The sequence below is a fragment of the Micromesistius poutassou genome (genome assembly GCF_964030765.1).
Source record: "Micromesistius poutassou genome assembly, chromosome: 10".
In the NCBI taxonomy this organism is placed as follows: domain Eukaryota; kingdom Metazoa; phylum Chordata; class Actinopteri; order Gadiformes; family Gadidae; genus Micromesistius; species Micromesistius poutassou.
In genome coordinates this window covers 444,425-463,826 of record NC_140280.1, presented here as the reverse complement: position 1 = coordinate 463,826, position 19,402 = coordinate 444,425, and the positions used below count along the sequence as shown (strand labels likewise).

The following is a 19,402-nucleotide window of genomic DNA, read 5'->3' as shown; positions in this document are numbered from 1 at the left end:
AGCATTAATAATAGTTTACTACTTTAACGGCACCGACGATCCAAAACCCCAGTGGAAACTAGATGGAAAAAGTGTGTAGTTCAAAACGTGACGTAGCTTCTACTTCTTCGCCACCTACAGAGTTTGTTATGTACGATCATTCATAACCCCCACGTTATTCCCCATAGACATTTGACCGAGGGAACCGGGACTTATTCTTCAGAGGTCTATGGCATGAGAGCTGCGTGCTGACACGCTCAAGTCAAGTCAAATCTTGTTGGCAGTCTACGGGCGAAAACAATCTTTTCCCCTCCGTTTTCCTTTGACGCGTTTCGGGAATTTCTCCGTAAAAATTTCTCCGTTGCGAAAACGAGCTGTAGAAATGCTGTAGTACATATTCAAGGCCACTGTGTGGCGCTGGTTCTCCACAACAAAAAAAAACGAAGCACATCAAGCCTGCACGCTGTATATAAACACAGTCGAGGAGGAGAAAGCAGTTGTTAAACCTTGTAGATTGACCAGAAATACTTTTTTAATGTACAGTTAGTAATTACATTTACCAAGGGGCTGTATTAAAAGCTACAAAAATAATACAAATGAAAAACAAAAAAAACAAATTCAACGCAACTCTAACGTCCCCAGCTGGTGGGGGGGTGATGACGTTTGCGTTTCAGGCGTCCACACGAATCCTAACACGAAAACGCATAGGGCCGTTATTCCAGGTCAGTGGCGGGCTGCATCCATTTACAACATCCACCTTTTAACAACACATTAACGGCATGATGGCAACCTCTGAAGTGGAAGAAAATGATATAATTATTTCAACGTCAAAAATGTAAGGGTTTAAATGTGGTGTGCGGGTAACTGCAAATTAATAAACAACCAGCGATAGGACATAACAACAGATTTATTTAAAGGGGAGAAACGATTGCAAAAAATAAAAAAGTGGGGAACATGAAAAGCATGTGTGGGGAGCAGAGTCTGGGTCCGGGCCTAGAGTCTGGGTCCGGGCCTAGAGTCTGGGTCCTGGAGCAGAGCCTGGGTCCTGGAGCAGAGCCTGGGTCCTGGAGCAGAGCCTGGGTCCTGGTCCAGAGTCTGGGTCCTGGACCTGACCCTAGCCCAGGCCCAGAGGGGCCATCATGCCTGAAGCTCTAAGCCGTCTCCACTACTTGTCGTAGTTCTTCGATGAGAGGTACCAGCTCCTTCTCCAGACTGATGATCAGACCTGGAAATATTTGGAGTTTGAATTTTATTAAATTCAATAAGTTCTGTTAAGTGATTTTGCTGCTGAAAGTAGTATGCAAGCAACAAACCTTTTGGGCGAAACTGCCCTGTTACATGAAGAACAAAACGGACTCATTTGATACACAATGTACAGAAATAAAGAAGTGCATCTGATGTAATTTGTACCCGTGTTGGCACTGCTGCTGGCGATGAAGCTGATCACTAGCGGCAACCGGTTGAACTGAACGATCTGTTGAGACAAAGAACAAACCTCCAGTGAAGGAGCGTCCCACTCACACCCATATCTTGGTTTCAAAAAGCGAATAGTTTCATTGTCAATCATTCTCCAAACAAGGACTTACATTTAAATCATACATAAAACTAATTGTAGATAAGAAACACACAAGCATAATCCTAGTTGTTTTTGAACATAGGGTTGTCATTTACAAAGACATAAGACCCATTAGGAATACAATAACACAGTCTTTCACCGTGGCCTTTCTAGAAGTTAAACTCCGGAGTGGAGTGAAACGTGTTCACTTCAAGTGTAATTCCGGCGAAAATTTAACCCAGGGTCTTTTTTTGGCATGTACACACATCAAATAACCCTCCAGACCCTTTTTGTTCAGAAATTTGTTGGCACCTCTATTAAATTAGTTACGGTAGCCGGTAATCGACTTGTGTGGACTTCCTGGAAACATGGACCTACGGGTAAGGCCCCAGGCCCCCAGCAGCAGGGCCTACTGCCGCACTCCACCCGTGCTCAGTGGCCACGCCTGGTACTGCAGTTTTATAGCGGTCTGTGGACGGGTCCCTCAGACCACGGGGCCCGGAAGTAGAAATCCCCGTTCACTCCAATACAAGCGGGGAACAGGATTGTGTCTCCGCAAATCTTCTCTGGATATCAATCAAAGGCTCACAATTACATTTAAAATGTGAGTTTTCTCTTTTCAAAACGCCACCTCAAGCGTTTTATTAGCCGGAGGAGGAGGGGTGGGCGGCTGAAAGGAGTCGTAGTGAAACTAATGTTGTTTGGGCCTCAGAGGGCTCAGTGCACGTATAGTATCACATATAGAGACTAATCGGGGGGTTAGTAACTTATACCTCCATGGTCGGTAAACAATGTGACTGTGCTCGCTCAGACCTCTCGCTTATGATGCTACAATGCTAACAATGCTAGAGAACGAGAATATTTCTCCATCCAGTACGTCCTGCACTAGGGCGTGGCTCCCACGACGCAGAAGCAGTTCTGTCCTTGATGTTGCCCTGTGCCACCTATATATATATATATATATATATATATATATATATATATATATATATATATATATATATATATATATATATATGTGTGTGTGTGTGTGTGTGTGCGCCACTGAGCAGTTTCCATAGGAATGAACGGGCGCCATGTCTCAATCTGGTGTCCATTCTTTATAGATCCATGTAAGGCCCAGACTTGGAAAACAGTCTTTTTTAATAAACTCCCGCTACGCTAACTAAGTTGTTGATGCTTTTTTTTAGTGTAGGGACCCTAGTCATGCTACTGCAGCGGTTTGGTGCTTTTTTGAGCAATATATTGGTTAAAAAATGCAGATTTGGAAGCATCCCACGCTGCCCCTAGCCAATAACATGGAAGCCAAACATTGCGCCGCTTAAACTCGATTATCAATGAAAAAAGGGTCTGGAGGGCTTATTTGATGTGTGCACATTCCAAAAAAAAGACCCTGGGTTCAATTTTCGCCGGAATTACACTCTAATAGTTAATAATTACACTCTAATAGTTAATAATTACACTCTAATAGTTGAATTACACTCTTGAATTACACTCTAATAGTTGAATTACACAATAGTTGAATTACACTCTAATAGTTGAATCACACTCTAATAGTTGAATCACACTCTAATAGTTGAATCACACTCTAATAGTTGAATTACACTCTAATAGTTGAATCACACTCTAATAGTTGGATGGAAATGAAGCCAGAACGTGGCCTCTTACCAACCTGGTAGGTGTTGTAGTAGCAGATGATGCTCTTGTTCTTGGAGAGACCCAGCTTACTGCCCTGGTCCGTGGCCAGAGCGAACGTCGACAGGAACCCCGGCCGCTGGGCGTATTCTGGAGCATTCTCATTGGCCACTAAATAGAAAACACTTTTATTCTATTCAAGCAAATACAAAACACCCACTTTTCACCACCTTTGAACTATTACCATCAGGTAGCACGTTTCCCTATCCAGGCCTCTCCAGAAACAGGACAACAGTCATTCCACAATCCATCAGCTTCTTAAACCAACCTCTAAAAAGAAGGTTTGAATTCCCCTGCTCAGCGGGTCTGAGCGGGGAACACAATACCGTCTTACATGACATCTTTACCCTTTATTGTATTTATGTATTCTGATGGCATGTGCAGTACTGGCCACTATGCACTTTGTGATCTGTAGCCAGGGATTGTGTGTTGATGTCATGTCTGTCTAAATAATATATATGAAATATGATTTTGTCTTGTCAGTGGTTCTGTGTTTATATATATATATATATTTTTTTTGTATGCATGTTGTATCGTGGGTAACGGTCATGTGTCTCTGTCTATTCACTGAGAATTTTTCCCAGAGGGGACAATAAATTATCTATTTATCTATCTATCTGTCTATCCGGATATACCTGATAGATACGGTCTGCAACCGTCACTATCAAAAGAGCCATTTCTGGTCCCTCCCACCAAATAAAATGTATCTGGAACCACAAAACCTATTCAACCCCTAAAATGAAGATAACACAGCATCTAACGTTTTATATATAGTTCTACTACACATAAAATAACCAATAGCCTATAGTTTGTTGCATTTATGAAATGTGTGGGTGTGTAGGATGTGACTTTTATTTAAATTTAAGTTGAGCCGAATGTGGCCCCGAGCTTTGAATTTAATTACTATTATTGTATAAATAATAAAAACATTACTTTTATTTGAAAGGGAACACCTTATTTTGGAGATCCAGTGATATACCTACATCGTCCAATAGGTGCAGCATTTAACTAACCATAACATTTTTTTTTTTTTTTTTACCCACAGGGTGTTCTTGAATTTGTAAAGTAAGGAATAGTTACTATGGGAAGGAAACATAAATAGAGCTGTTGTAAACATCCTCTGAGTTAACTCGACTGGTGTCGCTGTGTTGAGAGTGCAGCTCAATTATACACTGTAAAAAGTACTTTAACTGAGCTCACTGTAAGAATACTTTAAGTCAAGGGATGGGGTCGTGTACTTTGTACATTCATCTGAAACATTGAACTGAACACGTACCTTTAATGACGGGCACACCGTCTCTGTCCGTCACCACGATGGCGTGAAGACCTTCAACACTGGAGGAGAACCACCGGGTTAGAGGAAGCGCTCGGTGCTTTACATGCAATGTCCAGAATAACCGTAGAGTATACCAACCTGGGAAGCTGTTTGTACAGATATCGTCTTATATCCTGCAAGACAACACATTATTAAACATGTTATCCTCACATCGTGAGGACCATGGTGTACGGCCAGCATGGCAACTGAGGATCATGAATGTCATGCATTCATTAAGTCGCATTCCCTATTTTAACTGTTACAGTTAAGATGATTAAAAGCACCAGCAGACCGTCCTTACATCGACCATGGTGGTCGGCGTGGGTCTCCGTGGAGTCAATGAGTCAAACCAGTGGATCTGAGGAGTAGTAACGACAGAGGATTACCAACAAAACCTTTAAACCTTACGCGGTCTGTAATCACCGATAAGGTCTCCGAATAACTCGAGTAAAGACACTATATAGAACTTGTTTACCTTGGATGAGTTGTAATGGAGCTACAAGGAAGAGGTCACATGACGGCTTGAGGTCACATGACAGCTTTACTTTCTATACGTCAAACGTCACTTCCCTAACCCGGAAGTCTCCATTTCATTTAATCATTTAATATTTCACTTAAAACAACAACAACAACAACATAAAAAAGATCTGAAAAACATTACTTTGCAAAATCTCGAATATATATCAATGTTTCATTCGTTTGGGGGATTTCGTACTGCAACCTCCGAGTAGACCAGCAGGGGGAGCTGCAACAAAACAAAATAAAATCAAATGTATTTTTATCAATGACACTTTAAAAAAATGCATGGGTTTATAAAATAGATGTGTTAACAACTAATTTTGGTAAAATATTTAACAATTTAACAAATTAACCCACACCAACAAACCCCAGTTCATCGTCCTCAGATCGTCCAGTCCTAACTAGTGAGAATCGGAGATGGTGCGCCAGTGCAATCAGATAAACAGTTAACAATGTCAAAGGTCCCATGACATGCCACCAGGTGTCGTGTGATCAGCCGTTTGGAAAATGTGCCTCTTCTGACATCACAGGTGGGCGTGTCCACCTAGATGTGTGACGGACAGATGAGCAGCGTTTGCTTCAGTCCACTGGGTCGGCTGGTAGACTGATCTATCCAGCACGCATCTAGGTGGACACGCCCACCTGTGATGTCAGATCACACTCACACCTGGTGGTGTCATATGTCATATGTCATATGTCACCTTTAATAACAAAAATCAAACCCTAATCCATAGATTTAGTGCAGTAATGAGCATTATTATGTAGCCTAACTCATTAATTAATGTTTTATTAATTGACCCTCAAGGGTTACCTGCAGTTTGGATTGCCAGAGATTCCTAGCGCTGACGGCCCGTCTGCCTGTAGCGTGAGTGTGGGAGCTGAGAGCGTGCCATGAGGCCGTGGTACCTGCAGAACGCGGTCACGGCTCTCTGGGAGACCACCAGGCGTGGCCAATCACGACAAGACATCGGAACACGAACCCAGGGCTCACACCTTCTGTTTTCTAGTTCTGATGAAGTGAGAAATGATCTCCCATCCCTCCCCACTCCCTCTATCTATCCTCTCCCCACTCCCTCTGCCACACATCCTCCACCACCCTTTTGAAGGCAGTGACATGAATATAAAGCATAATAGTGTTTTCTTTTGTGAGTTCAGATGTAAAAAAATATATCTATATATATTATTCAGGGCAAGACGCTGGTGGCAGTTTATAATTTGACCGTCATTGTGCTCAGAAAATAAAAGAAAACTTTTCAACAATGAAGAAGGTTGGAAAAGCCCAAAAGACAAAAAGTGAGAGCGTTGTCATTAACGTCCATCCACCCCATGCTGCTGCAGCCAGCGTGGAGAGGAAGACCAACACTGCATCGTATGCATGAGCTTCATATTCATTTAGACGCACAATGTCCAAAACATACCTGAATTTATTTCGCCAACATCAACTGTAACAACATTCAACATTGTAAAAATAACTGAACTCATTTTAAAAAAGACGGTGGAACTATATTGAACTCTTCTTACACAAAAGAAACAGCATTTGCTATGTTGGCATTCAACACGCTTCACCTCACCGCCCTGCACCTCACCGCCCTGCACCTCACCGCCCTGCACCTCACCGCCCTGCACCTCACCGCCCTGCACCTCACCGCCCTTCACCTCACCGCCCTGCACCTCACCGCCCTGCACCTTCCCACCGAGACATCAGGACACAGCACAGAGCAAGATGACAGACAGAGACCGATTGAATCGAGCTCAGATCAAAGTCGGGCAATCAAAAATAGAACGTCCATTTGAAAGCGTCCCGTCTGAAGAGCTGGAGGAGCTCTACTCTGACCGCCTCGGTCCCAAAACGAGGAGAATCTCTTGTTTCTTTATTTACAAACACGGTAGAAGTCCCGCCCACCGCCGTCTCTCTCTCTCTCCGTCCCTCAGCACTCTTGGTCCTCCTCAGACTCTGTTTCCACGACGACCTTCTGGAGGTCCCCATCGCAGCACAGCTCAGCGTCAGCCGGCGCGTTGCCCTGTGTGTGTAGCGCCACGCTGCTACTGAGCGCTACGCTGCTACTGCGCGCCCGCGGCGGCGCGGTGGCGGTGGTGGCGGCGCTCGGCGCTACGCCCAGGCCCTGCAGCGCTCCGCCCGGCGCCACCGCGGGGGGGGGCAGCGTCACCAGCTGGTACTGCGGGCCCACCACCTTCAGGAAGGTCACGGCCCCGGCGGCGCCGCTCTCGGGGCCCCCGGCCGCGGCGGAGAGCAGGGTGAGGTTGGAGGGGTAGCAGAGGGGCGTCTGCTCCGCCGCCGCCACGCTGAACACCTTCCCCAGACCGGCCAGCTGGTTCAGGGACAGCGTGATCTGGGGGGGCGGGGCGGCGGCGGCGGGGGGGGCGGGGGCGGGCGTGGAGGCGCAGCGGCTCAGCCGCGGGTGCTTGGGCGCGGGCGGGGAGGGGGCGGGGCTCAGCGTCATCAGGACGCTGTCCAGGTGCTGAGCTTTGCTCTTCAGCTCCTTGGCTCGACGCCGGTGCTCATCACACTGCTGCTCCAGAGCTGAGACCAGAGAGAGACCAGTGAGAGAGACCAGTGAGGGGAGGGAGACCAGTGAGGAGAGAGAGACCAGTGAGGGGAGGGAGACAGAGAGAGAGACCAGTGAGGAGAGACCAGTGAGGGGAGGGAGACCAGTGAGGAGAGAGACCAGTGAGGGGAGAGAGACCAGTGAGGGGAGAGAGACCAGTGAGGGGAGGGAGACAGAGAGAGACCAGTGAGGAGAGGGAGACAGAGAGGGCGTTAAAGAGGCTGAAGAGAGAAGGGGAGTACATGCGCTGCCTTTCTAACAAACAGCCTCACAGCGCTCACATTCAGCCTCACATTCAGCCATTCATGCCCTCATCCCCCCCACCCCCGGCGGCGGCGTCAGAGCCTCACCAGCCAGGCTGTGGGTGTACTGCTCGCGGTAGTGGTCCATCTGGCTCTTGTGACGCGCCAGAACCTTCTTCACCAGGTCCAGCATGCCAAAGTTCTGCACTATGTTGTCCAGCAGACTCACATCTGCATAGAAGACAAGAAAACGTTACGAGATGTGGAATGTGTCCATGATGGCCCCGTTGGCCTCTTGACACAGACAGACAGACACAGACACACACACACTCCTGCCAGCCGACCTGTGAGCAGCAGCGGGGGCTCAGAGACCCTCTCTCTCAGCCCGCCCAGCAGCTGCTTCAGCTCCGCCCGGAAGTCGTCCACCACGTCGTCCAGCAGCCCGGCCTGCTTCACCCCGCACCAGAACACCACCGAGTCCTCTGGAGGGACGGAGAGAGAGAGAGAGAGAGAGAGAGAGAGAGAGAGAGAGAGAGAGAGAGAGAGAGAGAGAGAGAGAGAGAGAGAGAGAGAGAGAGAGACTTTTTAAGGGTACAGTCAAAACATAAATAAAACAAACCAGCACCACACCTTGTTTCCTAGCGCTCCTATCGGTTATCTGAACCAAAACACTCCCAGTGATGTACGGATAGCTGTATCCCATTTCTTTGTCTGACGTTCATTGGTTGTGGGCTTTACCTCCGATGGCTGTGACCCACTCTGAGCTCTCCTCTGCCTCCGAGAACGACGGCGATTGTCCGTTCACTGGGAAAAAAGAAACAAGGATTCAAACGATACACGCGCCTCACGACTTCATTTAACGTTAGCGGATGCAGTCGAAGGAAATGATGTCATCTCATTTCTCTCTGACATGTTTTCACTAGGGATGTAAACAATACCTTTTAGTGCATTTCCAGTCGGCCACAACTATTGTCTGCATCATTATTATTGACGTACTGTTGGCTCTCGCTATGTGGGCTCTCGCTGGGAGACGATGTAGTTCCCATCAAAAAAGAGTTACGTAACAACATGGATGCAAAGCAATAGCGTTTAGAACTCACTTCGGACCCCCTCAGAAGTAGCTGTTCCTGAATAACTATTTCTGACGAGACACTTGGAATTAAGCTCCATCAGACATACTTTGGAGAAACCAGTTTGAACCAAAAACCAGCCCAGAGTTTCTGCAACATTCAGAAGTGGGTGAAACGGCCAAAAGGGGATAAGGGAGGATAACAACTCTGAGATACTCTGGATAACACTCAGTGTGTGTTTCAAGAATAAGAGTTGGGGTTAACCATTAAGAGTGACAGTTGGTGTTGAATCTGAACACTGAAAACTGCTGAAGTCCACAAGGTATTACAAAGCTGTTTTCATTGAGTATGGAATTCGAAATGTGATGATTTGTTCAATGTTTGAACACAGTTTAAGGTTAGAGTTTGAAGTTGTGTTCCGCATAATATTAATATTACAGGTACACACACATTCACAGGTACACGTACACGCTGCAGGTTATCCTGTCCACCCCAGGGGGCGCCACTGCATACTACTGTCATTTCAACCACCCCATGGTTGAAGAAACTTTAGTATTTAGTTATGGTGAAAAAAAAAAAAAAGGACATTCTCAAATCAGATTCGATCAAATCAGAAGTGGTAAAAAAAAAAAAAAAATTGCATCATTGAATAATAAAATGAAACAGCCTCCCGAAGATGAGGCCTGTTATCTTACAAATTGTTGATGAAGGTGTGACAGCAATAAAGTCAGCAGACTGCTGGCTGATGGCCGATAGTTTGCTCCCCACCAGGTCTATCTTAGTGCTGCGACATGTGTTGGAACACACCTGGGCATGCTGGAAGAACTCCAGCTCACCAGAGTCCATGATCTTTCTGCAGGACATCCAAACACAGACAGGCGCGGTTGAGGGGGATGTGACACACGGCCGTGAGCGGTCTACAGTGACGCACCGACCCCGTACCTGAGCATGGTGCCGTTGAGACGGATGGCTCTCTTCCAGTCCTTCAGCGTGGACTTCCCCGCTAAACAGACAAACTCCTTTGGGCTGACCAGCTGCTCATTAAACTAATCAAAAGAAGAACAATTCAATGAGGTGGCTTACTTATTTTTTTAAGACTTTACTTTTTTTCTTTTTATTAACAGAACAATTGAACGGTTTTAAGAAAACGACCCACTTGAATGCATTTGATGTTAATGCCTGGACACACAAACTTCTTCCAGACTAGAATGGCCTTGGTGTCGCCGCAGGTGATTGGGTAGTAGATATCCGACTCCACGTCCACCTCTTCTGTTAGCTTCACTGCGCGGTGAGACACACAGGCACACATTGGTTCGATCGCTCTGAAGAAGATCCCGGCGGTCATTGTGGTGTGCTGGAGGGCGTCACCTTACCGTAGACGGCCTCTTGCTTTGACAGAGCGTCTGCGGCGCAGGACTCGACCTCCAGATCGTCTGGTGCCATCTCCACGACCTCCTCCCTGGAGGAGAACACTGAATGAATACTCTGACCGCTAACGGTTTGTGGCGTTTGTGGCGAACGAGGGACAGCCTATGAACACGAACCCCATGTGTTGGCTGAATTCCGTCGTCACTAAGACAGATTTGACGTCCTCGTCCTCCTTGACAGGAGAAACGTCATCCGTCTTCTGGTCCGGTACGGTCATCAACACCACCTCTTCCACATCTTGCATAGCGACCGGTGTCGATGTGAGTTCCAACTGAAACCGAAAGACATTCATTATGCAAAAACACACGCGCCCCAAAACCACTTGCAGCTAAACCCAATAAGGAAATAACAGCTGAGAGTTTTTGACCCGAAGCAACAACCAACACTACCAGCACTGTCTCCCACTGTCTCCCCTCTGTCTCCCACTCTCCCCCAGTCTCTCCCACTGTCCCCCTCTGTCTCCCACTGTCCCCCACTAGCTCTCAAAGTTGCTGTGTCAACAGATCTTATTGTCCTATGCTTACTTTTGATCCGTCAGTATTACCACGTATCATTCTCTGCCGAGTCAGAAGTCAGATTTCAAAATGTGCAATTATCACAATTATGCACTTTCACAGAGTAGCCTCCTCCTGGCCTCCTCCTAACCCCCCCTCCTCCTCCTGGTCTCCTCCTAACCCCCCCCCCCTCCTCCTGGTCTCCTCCTGACCCCCCCCCCTCCTCCTGGCCTCCTCCTGACCCCCCCTCCTCCTGGCCTCCTCCTGACCCCCCCTCCTCCTCCTGGTCTCCTCCTCCTGGTCTCCTCCTCCCAGGTGAAGGGAGCTCCTCCTCCTCCTCCTCCCTGCTCTCCGGGGGGGGGGGGGGGGGGGCGGGGGTCAGGGGGGCTGTGCAGACCATGTGGCCGGCGGTGGAGCCCTTTGATCGTCACCGTGACCCAGAGCTCGACCAATAGGATCGATCCGAATGAAAACACGCAAAAAACATAAACGCGACGCGGAGTAACGGATCCAGAGGAACCCCTGAGCCGAACTCTCCCCCGCGGCCTCGGACGTCCCGCTGCCCGCCGGCTCTCAGCCCAACCTGAGGCGGCTCCATTTAGTAACAACCGGCTTGAAGTTAAAAGTAAACGCGTCGCTACAAACTGACCTTCAGGAGTAGACACAGCCCGCCGTCCCGAGATCCGATGAGAACCACTGATGTTGTTATTGTTCTTCTACTTCTTTAGTTCTCAACGACGTTGGAGGTGTACCGCGCCCCCTGCTGTCAGGGAGTGTGCATCACTACAGCTTTATGTTCACTAAAGCTCTCATTTATTGTCCTACTTGCTGATCTTGATGGCTTTACCAACCTAAATGGTAATTTTTTTTTACCCTATCTCTTTTCCTCCACCCAGGTCCAACCTCAGCCCAGTCTCTCTGAGCCTATGGCCAACATCTTTCTAGTACATTGGACTATAACATATGTTCTATGGTTTCCTTAATATTACAGCAACGCCACTGTGTGGTGGCACAGGGCAGTGCCTGCACTGGCTGTACAGAATGCCTTATCAGTCCCCCTTACAAGAACACTTGCTTTGAGTGCCCTTAGCTGCAAGACAGCTCCCGAGCTGGCTAGCGTTCAAGGGTTGATTTTAAGGGACAGCAGCCCTCCCCCCTTGCTCCCATAAGTATTAGGACACTCTACCCCTTCACGGGAACGCACAAAATCTAGAGTTAGGGCTCAAATCTAGGGGAAGGGGGAGAATCAGGACAGGGCCTAAGACTAACCTACAAAAAGGGTGAAATATATATACACAGTGTGTGTGTTTATTGAATACTTAAGTGTGTAACATCCAACCCATGTATGTGATAGTATACTCAAAATCCAACGTGTGATTGTGTAGCATTCAAGATTTTCCTCAACGCATTCTTAAGTCTAGTCTGTACTTGTCACACAAGGAAACCTCTTTCGCAACGAACCACAGGGTTTGTCCAGGGACATTAGCCCACTCCGTTTCCAGTAAGCTACCCGTCATTTGCTTTTCACAATCACTGGAGGGTGAGAAGGCACAAGACAAAATGTACAGGCACCAATATAAAAGGTTATTTGCCACCATGAATGAGAGCTAATTACCCACACCACACCTTCGACTGTTGTGCAAGGTAAACACAGAGTGATAGTGTGATAGTGTCAATCAAAGAGATTATGAAAGATATTTTTGTCATGGTGTCGACCATAAACCATCTCACACACACACACACACACACACACACACACACACACACACACACACACACACACACACACACACACACACACACACACACACACACACACACACACACACACACACACACACACACACACGCCTTCTGCTTTACATTTGACACAGCAGTGACAACAGAACCAGTACAAATGTTTTATTTAGTGGGCATGAAACAGTCACCAGTTAAGAAACTCACAGAGGAAATGGACGGATAGTTTTGTTTCTTTTAAGCTGCACAAGTATGTGTTGACCCAGACCTGCATCCAATACCAGCGACCAGATGATAACATAATGATAACCCTCGCCTTCCAAAAATACAACTTCTTAATGTACAACAAACATGTAAAAGTAGCACACAAACATTAACACATTTATAATATAACACCATTAAATGTTTCATTTAAAGTTACTTTGACGCAAAATACGATTCTTAGTCCCAAGACTTAAAGCAAGCATATAGTTGTTAAATTGTTAAATAATTAAATATTTTCCAACCATATGATTTCATTATTTCATAGAAAAATACCATAAACACTCAAATTTGCGTACAGAAAGCACTTTCTCAAAATGCTGTAAGGAGTTGAGCATTTTTAAATAAAGAAACGCAGTGGTACACAAAGATAAGAATCTGCTCCATCCTGTGCGTTGTACGTGTCCAGTGTAATCCCGGGAAGAATCCAGTCTCAACAAAGACAGCAGCCTCAACGGGCCTACATTGTGTAAATAAATAAGACCAGAAATTGTTTCAATAAAAGCCTCAATTCCCGTCGGTCGAACGCGGAACGTGAATCCTGCAACCAGCAGCTCTCTCACTCACCGTGTCCCCAGAACAGCCTTGACCCACGACCTGGAACCAAATCCAGCCACCAATCAAGAGCGTTCCCCCGACCACGAGGCCGGTCCCACAGCGCGTGAGAAACACAACAAAGCAGCCTCGTAGCGACGCCCTCTCGTCAGTCCACTCGGTTAACCTTTAGCAGCCGCCACCAGCCGCTGAATAAACGCACCACCAAAGCGGTGCTGCTGGTGTCCTTTGCGGGTTTGTCACGGGCCGCCACCATCAACAGGAAGCCCGGGCAGCTCAACGCGCCCCAGCCGAGCCGAACGGCGGCGCCGGGCTCAGCCCTCGGCGCTGGGCTGGATCCCCAGGACCACGTGGAGCTCCTCCGCCGAGTAGCCCAGCAGCTTCTCCAGGTCGCAGGCGAAGCGGTAGACGTAGCGCTTCCCCGGCGTCTTGTGGATGATGTTCTTGTCGTAGTAGTAGCGCAGGCCGCGGCTCAGCTTCTCGTAGTTCATCTTGGGCTTGTTCTTACGCTGACCCCAACGCTGCGCCACCTTGACCCCCACAGAGCACCAGTTAGTGTTTCTGCCGCTCTGCTTTAGAGCTCAACAGAGCACCAGTTAGTGTTTCTGCCGCTCTGCTTTAGAGCTCAACAGAGCACCAGTTAGTGTTTCTGCCGCTCTGCTTTAGAGCTCAACAGAGCACCAGTTAGTGTCTCTGCCGCTCTGCTTTAGAGCTCAACAGAGCACCAGTTAGTGTCTCTGCCGCTCTGCTTTAGAGCTCAACAGAACACCAGTTAGCGTTTCTGCCGCGCTGCTTTAGAGCTCAACAACATTCTTGCTTTTGCGTTACAATTTATTTAAAAGACACACAGGCAGTGGTCAAACCCAAGCAATATATATTTGCATGGCAGGATTACTTATTTACCGCAATCAAATCATGAGCCCAAGGTAAACTGACATTTCAACAACATACTTAAATAGCATTATGGATGCAAAAGGAGTACACTCACATCGTCAGGATCGGTGAGTTTGAATTCCCACCCGTCCCCAGTCCAGATTATAATGGTCTGACAGGTGATGTCGGTCAGGAGTTCCAGGAGAAACTGCCATAGTTGTATAGGGCCACTGCCTGAAGAGATGAATTCAAGATGAATAGAGGGGAAAAGTTGCCATATTCAAGTGACAAAAACAAGAAAACATTTCCATCTTTTCCTTTTGTACCAATACCCTACACATTGTTAGTGCAATATTATTTTAAATTGCGGTGCTAAAGCAACTTGGCGAATAGACAGACGGATAACCTTGGCAATCCAAATAAATCAGTATCTTTTCAACTCTACTTGTGAGCATCAGATAAAATCAGTACTAGTACAGAGTCAAACATCTGAAGTGTTTTACTTTATCAAGTGGCCAGCATGACACCGGGTCATTCTGGCCAATGAAATGAAACATCAAGGCAAGGCTGACACAGAAAGCACCCCTCTGGAAACCAAACACATCTTCAAAGTAATCCCTGGGAAGATCCCACGGAACTCACCGGTGAACCGAGCGAGGACAGCAGCTGGTACGACGGGCGTCCCCAGGCCCACGGGGACGTTCTGCTCCTGGACGTAGTCCTTAAAGGACACGCTCTGTTTGCCCACACAGAACGTGGGCGCGCTGGAGTCCTCGTCGAAGCTGTCGACGGACGGCACCCTCTGGGTGTCGGCCAGAGACGACTGGCTGCCCCAGGAGTGCAGTCCGGTGAAACTGTCCACGCTGTCCAGGGAGCTGTGCTCATGAAGGGACACTGGAAGGTAATACGAAATCAATACAAAATCAATACGCTGGCTACTGTCCACACTCCCTACTGGGAATGAAGAATCAATTCCAATGCGCAAAATGAGTTTCATGGCAAAGAATTTACACATCCTGATTATTTGGGATTCACATTTACTTTTGGAAGAGTCATTTCTTGGCTCTCTCGCCTGGAGCCGTGAGAAAGACCTCTGAGTTGGTGGAAGCGCTCTGATGTGGGCACACTTACAGGGTTTGGCTGGGGAGCAGCTGTTGGAGAAGCTGGGTCTGTCTGTAGCGTAGCTCAGGTGGACGTTGTCCCACTGCTTCTCGGTGGAGTCCTTCTGGTCCAGAGGAGAGGTCTTATCAGGGCTCTCAAACAGCTGTCTGAGAAGGCTGCCGCTGCTCTTTGGGACCTGCATGTCATCCCGACCGAGATCTGCCAAGAGGAGAACAACCAGTGAGGACGTTGACCGCAGCCTGCTGGATGCACGGGAGGTCAAAGAAGGGATTCTTTCTAAACATCATGACACTTAATTACATCTAGTGGATATTAAGATAAATAAAGGATATGCTGCAAATCAGTAAGGATACTAGAATAAGAAAATTAATGATTGAATCTCATATTGACACCAAAATGGGAACATTGAAATGTAGTTAATGAGCAATGAAGGGCTGGCTCCGTACCAGAAGAACACATCCAGTCCACTAACGAGGGGACCACACTGGTCAGGTTATTGGCGGCCATCTCCTTCTCCTGGGACTCTGGAGAGGAAAGCGGTACAACATGTTATAGTGTTAATGAATGCTGAACCTTTCTTTCATCAAAACACCACAAAGTGACTAACACACAACCACAGCTGCACTACACACAGTCTCAACAGCGTTCAAATCCTCACTAATTAATCTACCTCTCATCATTTGATCCAGATGCTCCCACAGGATGTCCCCGACAAAGTCAGGCGCCAGCTGCAGAAAGTTCTCTTTCCCCAAAGCGCACAGCTGGTGACCGTTCATCTGGAACCGGGAGAAGTTGAGGTGGGCCAGGCTGAACTCGGCCGACGCCCACTGCAGCCACTGCAGGACCTGGGGCGTGGTCCAGCGCCGTGGGTCTGAGGGGGGGGACACCAGCGCGTGGTACGCTATCATTAGCCTGAGCACCGTGGGCTTTAGATCTGGTTACACCTTCTCTAGAATCTGTTCTGAGGCTTCTTCTGTGAGCCGGGCGGGGCTGGTTCCGCCTCAACCAACCACCAGGCGGATAACGACGGTGACGTGGCTCTCGGTTGTTGACTTTAAGAGCCCTTTGCTTTTCCAAAGCGTCTCCAATAGCAGAACGGAGTCCTTTCTTTAGCTCTTTGATGACACAGACTCCGTCACCGTGTCTGTTATCAAGTTCTGCCAACAAGACTTAAAGAACTCACAGGGTGAGCCGGTTAAAAAGTAAAAAAGGGTGGCAGAGATTCTTGGGCGGGAATGAGGCCACTTTAGGATCCATTCTCATGAGCTTTCTCATTACAAACTGTCATCGTGACATACTCACTCAAAAGAAGAGAAAACCTGCTCTATATTGAATTACTTGTAGTCTTGATTATCAATCTGCTTTCAGCTCTCCACATTCGTCTTTATGAATGTGGCGCCGGCGGTCCCGGTCGTTAGAATCCCAGGACAAATCGAAACGCAATAAAACGACGAGGCAACAACAACATAACGGCTACGCTGCTGTGACTCACAGCCGCCCGGTGAACAACAACAGAGGAGCGGGACTCACTGTGGGAGATGCTGAAGCTCTGCTGCACTCTGCTGAAGCCCTTGAAGCTGGCCTTCAGGGCCTGACTCATCACCGCCCGGCTGCACGGGGTCAGCATGGGCACCGCGCAGGCCCCCAGCTCTGGAGGACACACAGCGGAGCGGGGCGGTTCAGTGACAGAAGGAGCGTTAATCACGCACTGAACCGGCGCCTTAACGGCAGCCATTCAGCGCGCCGAACAACAACTGATCTCGGGGATTGTGATTGTTATGATTAAGACGGCAGTACAGTAGACACCGAACATGTGCGGGCAGAGCTGTGGTGACGTGCGTGGGCGAGGGTGATTGATGACAGCGCAGGGAGGGTGAAGCGGACCGCTGGCCGTACCTGGACACGCAATGTCAAGAACCGACGGAACCTCCTGCAGGGACCGGTCCACGTCAGGAGGGCAGTAGAAGCCCAGGGCCAGGCTGTCTTCAAACATGTCAAATGCCATTTGGCGCTGTGGGGGAGACACACACACACACACACACACACACACACACGCACACACACACACACACACACACACACACACACACACACACACACACTCTCTAAGATCTTTGTGTACAATCCAGTGACTATAAACTCAACAATGGAGTTGCGGTGACTCATTTAGTGTGTGTGTGGGGGTGGGTGGGTAGGTGGGGGGGGGGGGGGGGGGAAGAGTTTTATAGGGGCTCTGTACAGTTTATTTTACAGATTATTACCCAGGAAAAACATGGAAAATAGAACAAACCAGCGCCACACCTTGTTTCCTAGCGCACCTATCGGTTATCTGAATCAAACCCGTTGCCCTGAGGCTTCTGTGCCCAGCTCGGTCACTAGGCCATATATGGTGCTTCCTGTTCCGTAGCTGCCGCTTGAAAATATCCCTGAAGGTAGCGAGGCTGTTGGGGCGAGGCAGGCGACCGCCTCCACCCGTATACAATAATAATAATAATAATAATACATTCTTCCCGATGTTTTCCTCTGCGAAGCCCTTTAACGGTTTGACTGGCGGTCCAGTGGACGACCGATCCCGGGGATGAAGTGAGCTAATAGTTTTCCCCTCTGAGGTTTATTCTGTCCGTTTATATTAGAGTCTATTTGAGGGAGGAATCGGTCCGCCAACTCCGCGGATTAAACACACGGTTCGGCTCCACCGCCCGGGAGCGAGAAGTGGAGGAGAGAGAGCCTTACCTTGAGAGGGGAGGGACGGCCGCTGGACGGCAGACACATCGGGTCCACGGAGAAGTCGCACATTTTCACTCTGAACGAAGACGGAATACAAAGCAGCGTTTTCACCCCTACTGCATTATAACTCAAATATTACCATGAAAACAATTCAAACTAAACGTAAGAACCGGGCCGATTTACTTACGTGTGTAGGTTTACAGACATTTTTTACAACTCATTTTAATGTTTTTTTTGTTCACAACCAGTAGAACACAGGTTTCTATTAAGGAAAATATACAAAACTAAAATAATTGAATATAGAACTTAATTAATCTAGGAGTGATGTGTCGTACAACATGTCACACGCTACAGCAGGCCAATAGGACTGTATATACAGCCCCGGTCCCCCCCAGCGCTTACCTGTTGAGCGGAGAGAGCTGACGCAGATCCAACTACTTTGCCAAAATCGATCGTCTGTATGAGCGGAATATTCCTTAACCGCGTAGCAGCAGCCTCCGAAACCGAGTGCGGTCAGTGACGAACCAGGAGCTTAGTCTTCCCGGAGATTGCTCTGATGGGCGGGGCTCTGATGCTCTGATGGGCGGGGCTTTGATGCCCTGATGGGCGGGGCTATGATGCCCTGATGGGCGGGGCTATGATGCTCTGATGCCCTGATGGGCGGGGCTGTGATGCTCTGATGGGCGGGGCTATGATGCTCTGATGGGCGGGGCCAGCTCCGACCATATTTCCATCATGCGCAGTGGAATAATGTTTTCTCCTTTTCTACGGAAGAGGATTAGGGCCACATGTAATTTTTTTTTTTTGTAGTTCTGACTTGAATCTCAGAATCCTGACTTTGAACTCAGAACCCTAATCCTCTTCCATGTTTTCCCAACTCTTTTCGGTTGATATTTTTAAACCATATTATCAGTGGTGGGCCGTCTGTCAAAATCTAAATAGATATATATTTTTTTCAAAATGACATTAATGTGTGTCTGAACGTATCTTAATTACATACTTTTTTCAGTACGTTACAATATAATTCCAGAAGGAAAACGTTTTTTTTTGTAAGGCTGAGCTCAGCTGACTAACGCATCACAGCTACACGGACCAGAGGGGCCAGCACCACCACCTCCCATTGGATGATACATCTGACTGACGTGTGTCATCAGCCAATCAAATTTTGATGTGTAGTGATAGAACGCCCCCAGGGCCCAGCAATATGCCAGCACGCAAATCTATTTTTCATACAATGGTAGGTGGCACGTACCGCCTTTTTCA

At 47.8% G+C, this 19,402-nt stretch overlaps 3 protein-coding genes across 3 annotated transcripts; all 3 read right to left on the bottom strand.

Annotated features, from left to right (window-relative positions):
- Positions 1-866: 866 nt before the first annotated feature.
- Positions 867-5,076, bottom strand: LOC311354032 (ragulator complex protein LAMTOR3). The gene is made up of 7 exons (XM_084473824.1): positions 5,020-5,076; positions 4,846-4,902; positions 4,644-4,678; positions 4,506-4,564; positions 3,207-3,340; positions 1,390-1,453; positions 867-1,204 (listed from the first exon to the last, which is right to left on the bottom strand). Exons 2-7 carry the CDS (start codon positions 4,852-4,854, stop codon positions 1,131-1,133), a joined length of 375 nt encoding a protein of 124 aa, XP_084329950.1. The 5' UTR covers positions 4,855-4,902; positions 5,020-5,076; the 3' UTR covers positions 867-1,130.
- A 1,420-nt stretch (positions 5,077-6,496) lies between these two features.
- Positions 6,497-11,563, bottom strand: gmeb2 (glucocorticoid modulatory element binding protein 2). Its single transcript, XM_084474594.1, has 10 exons — positions 11,514-11,563; positions 10,487-10,641; positions 10,316-10,401; positions 10,099-10,223; positions 9,885-9,988; positions 9,638-9,795; positions 8,611-8,676; positions 8,217-8,354; positions 7,981-8,103; positions 6,497-7,605 (listed from the first exon to the last, which is right to left on the bottom strand). Exons 2-10 carry the CDS (start codon positions 10,612-10,614, stop codon positions 6,992-6,994), a joined length of 1,542 nt encoding a protein of 513 aa, XP_084330720.1. The 5' UTR covers positions 10,615-10,641; positions 11,514-11,563; the 3' UTR covers positions 6,497-6,991.
- Positions 11,564-12,798: 1,235 nt separating this feature from the next.
- On the bottom strand, positions 12,799-18,658 carry LOC311354899 (protein C-ets-2-like). Its single transcript, XM_084474769.1, has 10 exons — positions 18,542-18,658; positions 18,146-18,215; positions 17,309-17,423; positions 16,943-17,062; positions 16,083-16,283; positions 15,859-15,936; positions 15,422-15,610; positions 14,933-15,184; positions 14,406-14,524; positions 12,799-13,947 (listed from the first exon to the last, which is right to left on the bottom strand). Exons 2-10 carry the CDS (start codon positions 18,206-18,208, stop codon positions 13,732-13,734), a joined length of 1,353 nt encoding a protein of 450 aa, XP_084330895.1. The 5' UTR covers positions 18,209-18,215; positions 18,542-18,658; the 3' UTR covers positions 12,799-13,731.
- Positions 18,659-19,402: the final 744 nt, after the last annotated feature.